Genomic DNA, 16,503 nt, shown 5'->3' on the forward strand with positions numbered 1-16,503 from the left:
AAAAAAAAAAAAAAAAAAAAAAAAAAAGAAAGAAAGACACTGTGTATGGATCATTTCCCACATATAGTCTCATAAGCACCTCACACCAATCCAAATTTAAAATCATCAAATGTGCTCCTCCTTCAGGGCTCATACTTGAAATCATCTCTTTTTTTTCTTTTAATTTATTTTTCGCTGCATTGGTTCTTCGTTGCTGTGCACAGGCTTTCTCTAGTTGCGGCAAGTGGGGGCTACCCTTCGTTGCGGTGGGCGGGCTTCTCATTGAGGTGGCTTCCCTTGTTGTGGAGCACAGGCTCTAGGTGCGCAGGCTTCAGTAGTTGTGCCATGCAGGCTCAGTAGTTGTGGCGCACGGGCTTAGTTGCTCTGCGGCATGTGTGACCTTCCCAGACCAGGGCTCAAACACGTGTCCCCTGCATTGGCAGGAGGATTCTTAACCACTGCGCCACCAGGGAAGTCCCTTGAAATCATCTTTGATTCCTCCTTCCTCTCACCATCACATCCAATCATTCACCAAATGCTACAGATAATACCTTCTAAATATTTCTCCATTTTTTTTACAAGCATACTTAAAATGGTAAATTAAAAAGCATGTCTAGTATTTCAAATCATTTTATTCTTCTCCACCCCCACTGCTACCACACAACACTTCCACCACAAGTTACACATTACATCTTTCACCTGGACCATTGCCAAACTGAATCTATTCTTACCCTCTCCAATTCATTTGATATTTGCAGCCAGTAATTTTTTATAATGCACATCAGAACATATTACACCCTTGAATAAAAGCAAGTTTCTTAAGATAAAGTCCAAAATCCTTACCTTTTAGGACCTCTACAGATGATGAGGTCCTCAACAATAAACCTCTGCTTACATCTCTTACCAATGTCCCATTGACCTTCTGCTCTAGCCATTCTAGACTTCTCTCAAATCCTCAACTGCACCTCAGACTCCATTCACTGGCCTATGAATAGACTGTTCCTTCTCCTAGAAATGCTCATCTCCAACCTATTTCTTCACTTGGCTAGTTCCCACTCACCCTTCAGGTCTCAACTTAAACTTCACTTTTTCAAGAAGACCATCATCCCTCTTCAAATTAAGCGTATGGCTGTTTTGTAGCCCCACTGCAATCTGTGTGTGGCGACAGACTCTATAATCCCCGCCTCCTGGTGTCATGCCATTATGTGATTCTGTCCCCTTGACCCTGGGCAGGATCAGTGACTTACTCCACACAAATTCAATATGGGAAAAGTGACTTTAATGTAAATTAAAACATTAAAGAAGAATTAACTGCAACCTAAATATAATGATGTTACATAAGACTGTAACCCACATCTTGCTCAGAGACTCTCTTGTTTGCTGGCTTTGAAGAATCAAGCTGCCATATGGAGAAGGAAACATAGCAAGGACCAGAAGCCCTCAATTCAGCAGCATGCCAGGAATTGAATGCTGCCAACAACCATGCAGGCTTAACAGCAGATCGTTCCCCATTTGAGCTTCATGTAAAATGGCCGCCCCAGCTGACACCTTGATTGCAGCTTTGTAAGACTCTGAAGCAGGGCACCCAGCTAAGTTATACCTGGACTCTTGAACTACAGAAACAGATATAATAATATGTGTTCTTTTAAACCACCACATTGGTGGTAAACTTGTTATGCAACAATAAATAATATACTATGCTTCCCTTTATGTGGCAATTACCCTTGTAATTACTTAATGTAACTGCTTACCATTAGATTATAATTTCCACAAGGTCAGGATTAACAAGTTTTAATCATCACTGTATCTAAGCACTTTTCACAGTGCCTGGTATTTAGAAAGACCACAATATATTGAAGGAATGAATGGATGGATAGATAGATGAATGAATGCCTACTCTATTCTAGGCACAGTGCTATATCCTGGAGAAATGAAGGTAAATAGGACATGGTCCTTGTCCATGGAGCTTAAAGCTAAGTGGGATGACAAGACACTTTAAACAGATGATGTCAAAAGAATATGATAAGGTAACATAGGTTTCTGTGAAGACACAGAATACGGGCATTTAACTCAAACTGCAAGGGTCCAGATATGGGAGAGGAGAAAATCTCCCCAAGGGTAGTAAGACAAACAAGGCTTTGGGGGGGATGATCAAATCAGTACTATGAGTACCACTCTCTCAAGACTGACATCATTACCAATACACCTTTAGAATATAATCTGGTTCCAAAATGACAAAGTATTTGATATGGTGGGCTTAAAAACAAGGAGCCATACCTCTTGTTATATGAGAAGACACATTTTAACTGTATTAGTTAACAAGAAAAGCTGATTCCAAAGAAATTCAATTAATCTTCTAAAGGAATGTATGTTTGGGGATTGATTCTCAAGAGATCACCTATGCAATCAAGATTCATATTGATCAGGCAACATGATCTTGTATATAGAAAACTCTAAAAAAATAAAATCCACACTACAAAAACTATTAGAACTAATAGAAGAGTTCAGCCAGGTTACAGGATACAAGATAAATACATAAAAATCAATTGTATTCTACACTAGCAATAAGCAATCTGAAAATGAAATTAAGAAAACAATTCCCCCGACAACAAAACTGCTAGAGGGACTTCCCTGGTGGTCCAGTGGTTAAGACTCCACACTCCCAATGCCGGGGGCCTGGGTTCAATCCCTGAACAGGGAACTAGATCCCACATGCCGCAACTAAGAGCCCGCATGCTGCAACTAAAAGAGCCTACATGCCACAACTAAAGATCCTGCCTGTGGCAATGAAGATCCCACGTGCCGCAGCTAAGACCTGGCACAGCCAAATAAATAAATAAATATTTTTAAAAACTGCTAGAAACAAAGTCCTATCCTTAGAACGCAGGGTAGCTAGAGCATTCTCCTTACAGCACATAAAGTTCTCTTCTAGAGGAGGCAAAAAGATTGCAGCTCTTCCTGTGTTTTTCCCTATAGTATCCCCTTCTGTCACTTTGGAAGACACCAACTGGCTTTGGCCTGACATTGGCATTCTTAGTTTGATCTCAGCCACTGCATCCTTCCAACACTTCCACTGTTGATGTTAAAGAAAGACTCCTCATTGCATGAGTATAAGAATCCTCCCAAGCAAAACACCACTTTCTTAGTTTTCTTTTTAAAACCCCTTTCATTGTAGTCACTTTTGTTTTAATAAAATATTCCTTTTTTTAAGACCCAGGAAGGAAGGAAGGGAGGGAGGGAGGGAGGGAGGAAGGAAGAAAGAAAAAGAAAAGAAAAGAAAAGAAAACAATTCCATTTACAATAGCACCAAAACTTAAGAGCTAAAACTACAGAATTCTTAGAAAGAACATTAGGGAAAATCTTCATGACATTGAATTTCGCAACAATTTCGTGGATATGACATCAAAAGCACAGGCAACAAAAGGAAAACTAAAAACTGAATCTCAACAAAATTAAGAACTTTTCTGCATTAAAGGACACTACATAAAGAACTCCTACGACTCAACAAAAACAACCCAACTTAAAAATGGGCAGGGGGGCTTCCCTGGTGGTGCAGTGGTTGAGAGTCCACCTGCCGATGAGGGGGATGCGGGTTCGTGTCCCGGTCCAGGAGGATCCCGCGTGCCGCAGAGCGGCTGGGCCTGTGAGCCGTGGCCACTGGGCCTGCGCGTCCGGAGCCTGTGCTCTGCGATGGGAGCGGCCGCGGCGGTGAGAGGCCCAGAGTCCACCTGCCAATGCAGGGGACACGGGTTCGAGCCCTGTGCCGGGAAGATACCACATGCCGTGGAGCAACAGGGCCCATGTGCCACAACTACTGGGCCTGCGCTCTAGAGTCCACGAGCCACAACTACTGAGCCCACGTGCCGCAACTGCTGAAGCCCGCACACTTAGAGCCCGTGCTCCACAACAAAGAGAAGCCACTGCAATGAGAAGCCTGCACACAAACGAAGAGTAGCCCCCACTCACCACAACTACAGAAAGGCTGCACGCAGCAACCAAGACCTCCAATGCAACCCAAAAAAAAGACAATCTACTGAATGTGAAAATATTTGCAAATGACATGACTGATAAGGGGTTAATATACAACATTTGTAAACAGCTCATACAACTCAACATCAAAAAAACAAATACCCAATTTAAAAATGGACAGAAAACCTGAATTGACATTTTTCCAAAGAAGACATAATGTGGCTAATGGGCACATGAAAAGATCTCATCACTAACATCACTAACCATCAGGGAAGTGAAAATTAAAACCACAAAGACATATCACCTCACACTTGACAGAATGGCTGTCACCAAAAAGATCACAAATAACAAGTGTTGGCAAGGAAATGGAGAAAAGGGAACCCTTGTACACTGTTGGAGGGAATGTAAACTGGTACAGCCACTGTGGAAAACTGCATGGAGGTTCCTCAAAAAACTAAAAATAGAACTACTATGAGATCCAGCAATTCCACTCCTGGGTATATATCCAAAGAAAAGGATAACACTAATTCGAAAGAATACATGCACTCCCATGTTCATAGCAGCATTATTTACAATAGCCAAGATATGGAAGCAACGTAAGTGTCCATCAACAGACAAATGGATAAAGAAGATGTGGTATACATACATATACAATGGATTACTACTCAGCCATAAAAAACAATGAAATTTACCATTTGCAACAACATGGATAAACCTGGAGGATATCACGCTTAGTGAAATAAGTCAGACAGAAAAAGACAAATACTATGTGTTATCACTTGTATGTGGAATCTAAAAAAAATAAAACTAGTGAATATAACAAAAAAGAAACAAACACAGATATAGAGAACAAACTAGTGGTTACCAATGGAGAAAGGGAAAGGGAAAGGGTCAATATAGGGGGAGGAGATTAAGAGGTACAACCTACTATGTATCAAAATAAGTTACAAGGGCTTCCCTGGTGGCGCAGTGGTTGAGTCCGCCTGCCGATGCAGGGGACACGGGTTCGTGCCCCGGTCCGGGAGGATCCCACATGCCGCGGAGCGGCTGGGCCCGTGAGCCATGGCCACTGGGCCTGCGCGTCAGGAGCCTGTGCTCCGCAATGGGAGAGACCACAACAGTGAGAGGCCCGCGTACCACAAAAAAAACAAAACAAAACAAAAAAATAAGTTACAAGGATATATTGTACAGCACAGGGAATATAGTCAATTTTTATAATAACTATACATGGAGTATAATCTATAAAACTTTTGAATCACTATGTTGTATACCTGAAACTAATATAATATTGTAAATCAATTATTATCTAAAAAAAAACCCACGAGATACTACTTCACATGCACTAGGGTAGTTATAATAATTTTTAAAAATTTAAATAATAAAGAGATAGAATAACAAATGTTGGTGAGTTTTACAGAAACTGGAACCCTTATACATTGCTGGTAGAATGTAAAATGAAACAGCCACAGTGAAGAATAGTCTGGTAGTACCTCAAAAAGTAAAATGGAATTACTATATGACCCAGTAATTCCACTTCTAGGTATATACTGAAAATAATTGAAAATGTACTCAAACAAATACTTGTACACAAATATTCATAGCTGCACTATTCACAATAAGCAAAAGATGGGAACAATCCAAATGTCTATCAACAAATGACTACATCAACAAAATGTGGTATTACCCATACATTGTAATATTACTGGGCCATAAAAAGTAATGAAATAGTGATACATGCTGTAACATGGATCAATGTTAAAAACATTATGCTAAGTAAAAGAAGTCAGTCATAAGGGTCATATATTGTATGATTCCATTTATATGAAATGTCCAGAAGAAGCAAGTCTATAGAGACATGAAGTAGAATACTAGTGGTTGCCTGGAGATGGGGGAAGGGAGGAATGAGCAGTGACTATTAATAAGTACAGGATTTCTGTTTAGGATGATAAAAACATTTTTAAATTAGACAGTGGCAAGGGATGTAAAACCTTATAAATATACTAAAAACCATTGAATTTAAAAAAGGAGAATTTTATGGTATATGAATTATCTCTCAGTAAAGCTCTTATTAAAAAGAAAAGAAATCACATTGATACTTTGTTCTAGAATGGGATTCCAGGTTTTATAGGTTTCACAATACATACTAAAATAATTCTGTGTTTTAGTATCTCATGGGGTACTTTAGTTACCTCAAGAGACTGGAAAAGTCATCTTCCTAGAAATTCTCCTTCCAATTATTTTCCCAAACAAAACAAGGATTAGTATAAAAAGAAATTAAGGGCTTCCCTGGTGGCGCAGTGGTTGAGAATCCGCCTGCCAATGCAGGGAACACGGGTTCGAGCCCTGGTCCGGGAAGATCCCAACATGCCGCGGAGCAACAAAGCCCATGCGCCACAGCTACTGAGTCTGTGCTCTAGAGCCCACGAGCCACAACTACTGAAGCCCGTGTGCCTCAACTACTGAAGCCCGCACACCTAGAGCCGTGCTCCACAAGAGAAGCCACCAAAATGAGAGCCCGCACACTGCAACAAAGAGTAGCCCCCGCTCGCCGCAACCAACAAGAAAGTCCGTGCGAAGAAGCAAAGACCCAACACAGCCAAAAAAATAAAGAAATTAATTAATTTTTTTAAAAAAGAAATTAAAAGCCTTCTACTGTATCCTACCAGAAGCACCCTTAATTTAAAACACTGAACAGGCTGTCAGCCAGTGCTACAGTAAAGCTGAATAGATTTTCCACTTACCAGAAGGTAAGAGATTAGGGCCATTGTGCCATTTGGTTTTACATTCTTTTCCCTTACTTTACAAACACTCATGTCACCTCTTCTTACACATACCTCAGTTCTTCCCTAAATAGGTCTCACTAACATCCAAAATATTCTAACTCATTTTCCTAGAAACAATGAAATTACCCTAATCTGTTTTGTAGTTTTTAAAAACGTGAAAAAGATTAACAATCAAAGGAAACTCTTTGAAGCTCACAAATGGTTTTAAATGTAAATCCAAACTGTTTTGTTTCTAAAAGTATATTTTTCCTAAATTCAGTAACAGATGCTATACTTTCATCTTTTTAGTGCTTTTAGGCCAGGGATCTATAACCTCAGCACTATTAACATTTTGGGCCAGACAATTCTTTGTTGTGGAGGGCTATCCTGTGCATTGTAGAATGTTAATAGCATCACTGGTCTCTACCCACTAGATGCCAGTAGCACCCCCTGCCCAGTTGTGACAACCAAAAATATCTCCAGACATTGCAAAATATCTCTTAGGAGGGCAAAACTGACCCCAGTTGAGAACCACTGCCCTAGTTCATCAGTCTTAATTATTTCCTAAGAGAGCAAACTAGCTAAATTCATCATGAACCTTAAAAATAAACACACTGGGGCTTCCCTGGTGGCGCAGTGGGTAAGAATCTACCTGCCAAAGCAGGGGACACAGGTTCGATCCCTGGTCCAGGAAGATCCCACATGCTGCAGAGCAACTAAGCCCGTGCGCCACAACTACTGAGCCTGTGCTCTAGAGCCTGCATGCCACAACTGCTGAAGCCCACGCACCTGGAGCCACTGCTCCGCAACGGCAGAGGCCACTGCAGTGAGAGGCCCGTGCACTGCGGCGAGGAGTGGCCCCGCTCGCTGCAGCTTGAGAGGGCCCACGCACAGCAGCAAAGACCCAACGCAGACAAAAGTAAATAAATAAAATAATTAAAGAAAAAAAAAGAAGTTAGCAACTCATTAAAGAATAATACACCAGGAATGCAAAGATAACTCACTATTAGGCAACCTACTAATATAATTCACTTTACTAAGAGAGCCAAAGAGAAAAATACATGTATCACCATATGTAGCAGAGTTCTTCAGAGAAACAGAACAAACAAGATATATACAAAGAGATAAGGAATTGGCTCACACAGTTATAGACTGAGAAGTCTCAAGAGCTCCAGTCAGTAAGCCGGAGACCCAGGAAAGCCACTGGTAATTTCAGTCTCAGTCTGAAGGCCTGAGAACCAGGAGAGCCGATGGTATAAGTTCCAGTCCAAAAGCTGGCAGGCTCAAGGCCCAAGAAGAGCCAATATTTCAGTTCCAATCCAAAGGAAGGCAGGAAAATACAGATATCCCAGCTAAAGTAGTCAAGGAGGAGTTCCCTCTAATGATAGGAAGGTCAGCCTTTCTGTTCTACATGGGCCTTCAAATGATTGGATGAGGGTAACCCACATTAGGGAGGGCAATCTGCTTTACTCAGGCTACTGATCAAATGATAATCTTATCCAAAACTTCCTCTAACAGACACACCCAGAATAAAATTTGACCATATATCTAGGCAGCCCCTGACCCACTCAAGTTGACACATAAAATTAACAATCATACTACAGGCTTTGAAAAGACATACGGTAAAAATTCCACATCCATACTGCATAAAAATAATTATTCACAAAACAGGAGATTTTATGTTAAGATTTTGAAGATCCAATAGAAAAAGAGATATCTACTTCAGCCCCAAAACCATATCATGTTTAATTAGGAAACACTACAAGTATTCCCATTAAAGTCAGGAACAACACAAAGATGTCAAATATCACTATTATTTAACATTTTAGGAAGTATTGATCAATGCAATTTATTGAGAAAAAGATAAGTGAGATATAAAAATGGGAAATAAATTTATCATCATTCACAGATATGACTGTATGTCTGGAAAATCAAAGTGAATCAACTGAAAATCTATTGCAAACATTAAAAAACTCAGCATACTAGATGCACCAAAAATTAATATGTAAAAATTAATAGTCCTCATATGCAAACAACAAACATAAGATATAATGGAAGTTGGGCTTCCCTGGTGGCGCAGTGGTTCAGAGTCCGCCTGCCGATGCAGGGGACACGGGTTCGTGCCCCAGTCCGGGAGGATCCCACATGCCGCAGAGTGGCTGGGCCCGTGAGCCATGGCTGCTGAGCCTGCGTGTCCGGAGCCTGTGCTCTGCAGCGGGAGAGGCCACAACGGTGAGAGGCCCGCATACCACAAAAAAAAAAAAGGAAGAAATGCCAAGAAAATTCTGAAAAGGAATAATAATGATGGAGAACTAGACTAACCAGATATTAAAATAAAGCTGCAATGCTGGTATATGAATAGACAGTTCAATGCAATAGAATAAAGTCTAGAAAGAGACCAAAATACTTAGAAAAATTCAGTATAGAATAAAGGTGACATTTCCAATCAGTGAGAAAAATATTAAAGATTTATATAAACTAAATATTGCTGGTAGAACTGAGTACATATATTAAAAAATAAATTCCAGATGGATCAAATATTTAAACATAAGTAGTAATACCCTAAAAGTGGTTAGAAAAAAATTAAGTTATTTATAACAAAGGAGTGCAGACAGCCTTTCTAAATAATAAAAGAAACAGAAGTCAAGACAGTAAAAAACAAAATGAACTATTTCTACATTGCAAAATTGTTAAAAACTAGCTTAAAAAGCACTACAATCTTGGAAAATATCTATAATTCATAGCACAGATATAAAGGAGTCCCACAAATCAGTAAGATACAAGAAAAATAACCTTGTAGAAAAATGGGTACTATGTGCCAAGTAGAATTCTAGACACTGAGGATACAGCAGTGCACAGAGATAAAAAGAGATTTTAAAAAAATCCCTGGGACTTCACTGATGGCGCAGTGGTTAAGAATCCGCCTGCCAATGCAGGGGACACAGGTTTGATCCCTGGTCCAGGAAGATCCCACATGCCATGGAGCAACTAAGCCCATGCGCCACAACTACTGAGCCTGTGCTCTAGAGGCCATGAGCCACAACTACTGAGCCCATGTGCCACGACTACTGAGGTCTGTGTGCCTAGTGCCCATGCTCCACAACAAGAGAAGCCACTGCAATGAGAAGCCCATGCACCACAACGAAGAGTAGGCCCCACTCGCCGCAACTAGAGAAAGCCCATGTGCAGTAATGAAGATCAACTGCAGCCAAAAAAAAAAAAAGAAAAAAGAAACCATAGTCTTTAAAAAATATACATAAATAAATGAAAAATAAAAAGGGTAACAACCAGACTAAGAATTAACTTATCAGCAAAAATAGAGGTGAACTACAAAAAGAAGAAAAAGGGGAAGAGTAATTTCAAAGTGCTGAGGAAAATAACTACTGTCCTAAATTCTATACTCATTAAATTACCATTTAAGAGTTTACTCAGTATAAAGACAGAAGTAATCACAATAAATGTAAACAGATTACAATCTCTCTCTTTATGGGCAAATTTAATTTTGGATCAAAAAAACGAAATATAAAACTGTTTCACAGGACACACATTAAAAATGTACTATCACAGACAGAATAAAAATAGAGATGGAAAAAGACATACTGGGAAAATAATAACCAAAACAACAGACAAATGCATACAGTGAGGAAGAAGGTACACAATATTGATATCAGATAAAGTAGAAATCAAAGCTAAAAGCATAAGGTGGGATAAAAATAAAAAACTAGCATTTATAAAATATACAATCTATCTATAGCATACAATCCAATAATACTCATGAATTTCTATTAATATCTACTTCACAAAATGGCCTGTAAACAAATAACATGCTGAGAGAAACACAAGGAGAAATCTATAAACACATTAGGAACTATTAATAGAACTTTTTCAAAGAAATAGATTAGACTAAAATAAAGAAGGCCATATAACATCTGAATAACACAATACAAAAGCTTAATCTAACAGAGATATATAGAACTTTATGCAAACAAATAGAAATTCATATTTGTTTCAAACACATTTGCAACATTCAAAAAAATCTGATCATGCATTACACCAAAACAAAATCTAAATTATACTCCAAAGGCAGACTTCATATAAGCCATTTTCTCTGATCATGATGTACTAAAATTAGAAATTAAATATCAAACAATTACCAAAAGAAAACTTACTGTGTGGAAATTTTAAAATCTCATTTTATATAATTCTTAGATTAAAAAGGAAATCAGGGTGGGAGGGAGACACTAGAGGGAGGAGATATGGGGATATACGTATATGTATAGCTGATTCACTTTGTTATAAAGCAGAAAGTAACATACCATTGTAAAGCAATTATACTCCAATAAAGATGTTTAAAAACAAAAAAAGGAAATCAAACCAAATTACACTAAAAATGATGAGAGCACATAGGGACTTCCCTGGTGGTCCAGTGGTTAAGAATCCATCTTCCGGGGCTTCCCTGGTGGTGCAGTGGTTGAGAATCTGCCTGCCAATGCAGGGGACACGGGTTCAAGCCCTGGTCTGGGAAGATCCCACATGCCATGGAGCAACTAGGCCCGTGAGCCACAACTACTGAGCCTGCGCGTCTGGAGCCTGAGCACCACAACTAGAGAGAAGCCTGTGTGCTGCAACGAAAGATTCCACATGCCACACGAAGATCCCACATGCCACAACTAAGACCTGAGGCAGCCAAATTAATTAATTAATTATTTATTTATTTTAAAACCTCCTGAATTAATAAGCAATTATAGTAAGATTGCAATATACAAGGTTAGTACAAAAAAGCCCAATTACATTCCTATATGCCAGCAATGAATAAGTAGAATTTAAAATTATAAATTACTATTTACATCAGCAACCCCCAAAATAAAATATTTAGGTGTAAATCTAACAAAATATGTACAAGATCTGTATGAAGAAAACTACAAAACTCTGATGAAAGATAACAAAGAAGAACTACATACATGGAGAGGTATTCCATGTTCATGGATAAGACTCAATATTGTCAAAATGTCAGTTTTTCCCAATTTAATCTATAGACTCAATGCAATCCCAAAATCCCAGCAAGTTTTCTTGTATATATCAACAAACTGATTCTAAAGTGTATATAGAGAGGCAAAAAACCCAGAATAGCCAACTCAGTGTTAAAGAAGAACAAATACTTGACCTCAAAACATATTATAAACCTACAGTAATCAAGACTTTGTTGTATTGATGAAAGAATACACAAACAGATGAATGTAATAGAATACAGAGCCCAGAAATCCACATAAATACAGTCAATTGATCTTTGACAAAGAAGCAAAGGCAATAAAACAGAGCAAAAATAGTCTTTTCAGGAAATGGGGCTGGAAGAACTAGAGATTCACATACAAAAAAATGAATCTAGACATAGACTTTATACCTTCATAAAAATTAACTCAAAATGGATCACAGACCTAAACATAAAATGCAAAACTGTAAAACTCCTAGAAGATAACACAGAAGAAAACCTAGATGACCTTGGGTATGGCAATGACTTTTTTTTTAATAAATTTATTTATTTTATTTTTTGTTTATTTTGTTTTTTATTTATTTTATTTTATTTTATTTTATTTTTCATTTATTTTATTTTTGGCTGCGTTGGGTCTTTGTTGTGTGCATGGGCTTTTCTCTGGTTGCAGCGAGCGGGGGCTCCTCTTCGTTGTGGTGCACAGGCTTCTTATTGTGGTGGCTTCTCTTGTTGCAGAGCATGGGCTCTAGGTATGTGGGCTTCAGTAGTTGTGGCACATGGGCTCAGTAGTTGTGGCTCGCAGGCTCTAGAGCGCAGGCTCAGCAGTTGTGGCACACAAGCTTAGTTGCTCTGTGGCATGTGGGATCTTCCCGGACCAGCGATCAAACCCGTGTCCCCTGAATTGGCAGGCAGATTCTTAACCACTGTGCCACCAGGGAAGTCCCTAAATAAATATGTTTTTAAATAAAATAAAATAAAAGTGTTATCAACACCGGCACATATGATCAATTGATTTTCAACAGGGTGCCAAGACCATTCAATGGGGAAAGAACAGTTTTTTTCAACAAATGGTGCTGGGAAAACTCAGCACCATTGAATGAATGAAGTTAAAGCTTTCCTTTCACTACATACAAAAATTAACTTAAATGGATCAAAGACATAAATGTAAGAGCTAAAACTATAAAACTCTTAGAAGAAATCATTGGGGAAAATCATGATATTGGATTTGGAAGTTATTTTGGGGCATGACACCAAAAGCACAGGCAACAAAAGAAAAACTAGGTAAACTAGACATAATCAGAATTAAAAACTTGTGTGCATCAAAGGACACTATAAGAGAGTAAAAAGACAACCCACAGAATAAGAAAATATTTTCAAAACATATATCTGATAAAGGATATGACCCTTACATACAAATAAAATCGAACTCAAAACTGGACAAAAAAGGCTTCCCTGGTGGTTGGGAGTCCACCTGCCGATGCGGGGGGCGCGGGTTCGTGCCCCAGTCCGGGAGGATCCCGTCCGCGGCTGGGCCCGTGGGCCGTGGCTGCTGGGCCTGCGCGTCCAGAGCCTGTGCTCTGCAACAGGAGAGGTCGCAGCGGTGGGAGGCCCGAGTACCACAAAAAAAAAAAAAAATTGGACAAAAGACTTGAATAGATATTTTTTCAAAGAAGATACACAAAAGGCCAATGCAAAGATGCTCAACATCACTAGTCATGAGAGAAATGCAAATCAAAGCCACATGAGATATCACTCCATACCCACCAGAATTGCTAATATCAGAAAGAAAGAAAGAAAGAAAGAAAGAAAGAAAGAAAGAAAGAAAGAAAGAAAGAAAGAAAGAAAGAAAGAAAGAAAGAAAGAAAGAAAGAAAGAAAAAGAAAGAAAGAAAGGAAGGAAGGAAGGAAGGAAGGAAGGAAGGAAGGAAGGAAGAGAACAAGCGTTAGTAAGAATATGGAGAAATGAGAACAGTTGTACGTTGCTGGTGGGAATGTAAAATGGTACAACTCTACAGAAAATAGTATGGTGGTTCCTTAAAAAGTAAAACAGACTAAGTGAAATAAGGTAATCACAAAAAGACAAAAACTACATGATTTCATTTATATAGGGTATCTAGAGTAGTCAAACTCATAGAAACAGAAAGTAGAATGGTTGTTGCCAGGAGCTGCGGGGAGAGGCAAGGGAAGAATTATTTAGTAGGTACAGAGTTTCAGTTTTGCAAGATGAAAAAGTTCTGAAGATTGGTTGCACAGCAATGTGAATATACTTAAAACTGTACACTTAAAAATGGTTAAGACAGTGAATTTTATGTTATGTGTATTTTACCACAATTTCTTTAAAAAGCTAAACACAGAATTACTATATGACCCATCAGTTTCACTTATAGGTAAATACCCAAAAGAACTGAAAGCAGGGACTGTTACTTGTACATCAGTGTTCATAGTAGCATTATTTACAATAATCAAAAGGAGGAAACAACCCAAATGTCCATCAGCAGGTGAACGGATAAAAAAAATGTGGTATATACATACAATGGGATATTATTCAGATATAAAAAGAAATGAAATTCTTTTGTTTTTGTTTTTGTTTTTTGCCCTGCCGTGTGGCTTGCAGGATCTTAATTCCCGGACCAGGGATCAAATCAGAGCCCCGGCAGTGACAGCACCAAGTCCTAATCACTGGACCGCCAGAGAATTCCAAAGAAACGAAATTCTGATATATGCTTCAACATGGATGAATCTTGAGGACATTATGCTAGGTGAAATAATCCAGGCATAAAAGGACAAATATTGTATAATTCCATTAATATGAGATACCTAGAATAGACATATTCATAGAGACAGAAGGTAGAACAGACATTAACAGGGCTAAGGGTAGTGGAGGGAATTATTTTTTAATGGGTACAAAGTTTCCATTTGGGATGATGAAGAATTCTGGGGGAGTGGAAGAGGCTCCTATATTATTTTAATTTTTGATCAGCATGTAGTATTTTTATAATAAAATAAATAAAATATCTTACAAGTTAATAGATAGCTCAAGAGGACAGTTTGCAACACTGCTCAAGATCCATAGCACCCTGACAAGGCAAAGCCTATGTCTTAATTAAACACAACTGTCAACTCTGCAGTGAAACTGACCATCAACAAGACAATATAAGAAAAACTGATGCATCACTCACCTTGAACACTTCAGAGAAGAAGCCAGACCCTATTTTTTCACAGGTGAAGTCATCTAAACGCGTCAGTCTGGAAAAGGCACTTATAAGAGCTCGATATGAAGAGGGCCAAACTCTTCCCACCTGGGTCAAGTTCCCGTCCCCTCCACCACCTCCTTCAAAATCTTCAAGACGCTCCACACGTGGAGGAAATCCTGCAATTGAATTCCGTTTGCTCCGATCCATAGTCTCAATAATCACTTTTTTTCTTCTTTTAGGAATGAATTCCACACATAGTAAATTTCTGTTGAGTTTTACTTCTCTTCTGGCTTGTCACTAAATAAGAGATTAAAATGATATTTCATTAAAACCATTAATGAATAATAAATACAGGCATACAGTACACTATCAATGTAAAAATATTTCCTCTTTCATATTCTAGCTCCTGATTTTCAGATCTAAAAAACACTTTATGCTTTTACCTTCAAAAAGCGGTGATATATCTATTATTCGTTGAGTACCTATTATCTAGGAAACATACTATAAGAGTTATGCATATGTCACGTCATTTGATTCTCAAATACCCCATGATATGAGGATTATTAAGTTCATTTCACAGAGAGGTCAAGCAATCATACAGTCACCAAATGGTACAGATAAAGTTAACATGCCAGATTGCCTGATTCCAAAGCCTGTGCTCCTGCCAATGCCCTTCACAGCCTCATATAATTTTCTCTTCATTTGAAAAATCATTAAGTCCAAATATACAAAACAAGGATGACAAATATCTTATACTATAAAATTGTATAATTTTAAAAGAAGAAAACTATATCCAAAAGCAATTTAAAATTCCACTCTTGATTAAACAACCCAGTCCAGCAGAACTGACTACAGAAGGCTCCAGCCCATCTGGTACCTAAGAATAAAAACAAAAACCCACTTTTTCTTTTAGCCTGTCTCTCCCTACATCTACTTTTTCCACAAGAATCAATTATATTTAGGTCTTTAATCCATTTTTTAAAAAGATTTATTATTTATTTATTTTTGGTTGTGTCAGGTCTTAGTTGTGGCACGCGGGATCTTCATTGAGGCATGTGGGATCTTTCACTGCAGCACGCAGGCTTCTCTCTAGTTGTGGCACGTGGGTTTTCTCTTCTCTAGTTGAGGCGCGAGCTCAGTAGTTGTGGCGCGTGGGGCTTAGTTGTCCCGCAGCATGTGGGATTCTTGTTCCCTAACCAGGGATGCAACCTGCACCCCCTGCATTGTAAGGTGGATTCTTTACCACTGGACCACCAGGGAAGTCCCTTTAATCCATTTTAAGTTTATTTTTGTGTACGTGTTAAAAAGATGTTCTAATTTAATTTTTTTTTTTTTAGATGTAGTTGTCCAGTTTTCCCAGCATCTATAAAACTCTCAGAGGAGACTTCCCTGGTGCTCCAGTGGGTAAGGCTCCACACTCCCAATGCAGGGGGCCCAGGTTCAATCCCTGGTCAGGGAACTAGATGCCGTGTGCATGCCGCAACTAAGAAGTCCGCATGCTGCAACTAAAGTTCCCACATGCCCCAACGAAGACCTAACACAGTCTAAACAAACAAACAAATAAATAAATATTTTTTTAAAAACTGGTAGAGGAAAATACAGGCAGAACA

At 38.8% G+C, this 16,503-nt stretch overlaps 1 protein-coding gene across 3 annotated transcripts in view; it reads right to left on the reverse strand.

The window, feature by feature from the left end:
* The window catches only part of TESK2 (testis associated actin remodelling kinase 2), a 133,285-nt gene that overhangs the window by 88,437 nt on the left and 28,345 nt on the right, over positions 1-16,503 (reverse strand). The window contains exon 2 of one of the 3 annotated variants that reach the window (XM_007450358.1): positions 14,879-15,190. The exons of 1 other annotated variant lie outside the window; for it this stretch is intronic. In XM_007450358.1, the coding sequence (XP_007450420.1) occupies positions 14,879-15,100 (222 nt within the window). In that variant the 5' untranslated portion in view covers positions 15,101-15,190. Of the gene's footprint in view, positions 1-14,878; positions 15,191-16,503 lie in introns of those variants that run through there. One more of the 3 variants, XM_007450359.1, reaches the window with a different exon arrangement.

The sequence above is a fragment of the Lipotes vexillifer genome, unplaced genomic scaffold (genome assembly GCF_000442215.2).
Source record: "Lipotes vexillifer unplaced genomic scaffold, Lipotes_vexillifer_v1.1 scaffold961, whole genome shotgun sequence".
NCBI classification, from domain to species: domain Eukaryota; kingdom Metazoa; phylum Chordata; class Mammalia; order Artiodactyla; family Lipotidae; genus Lipotes; species Lipotes vexillifer.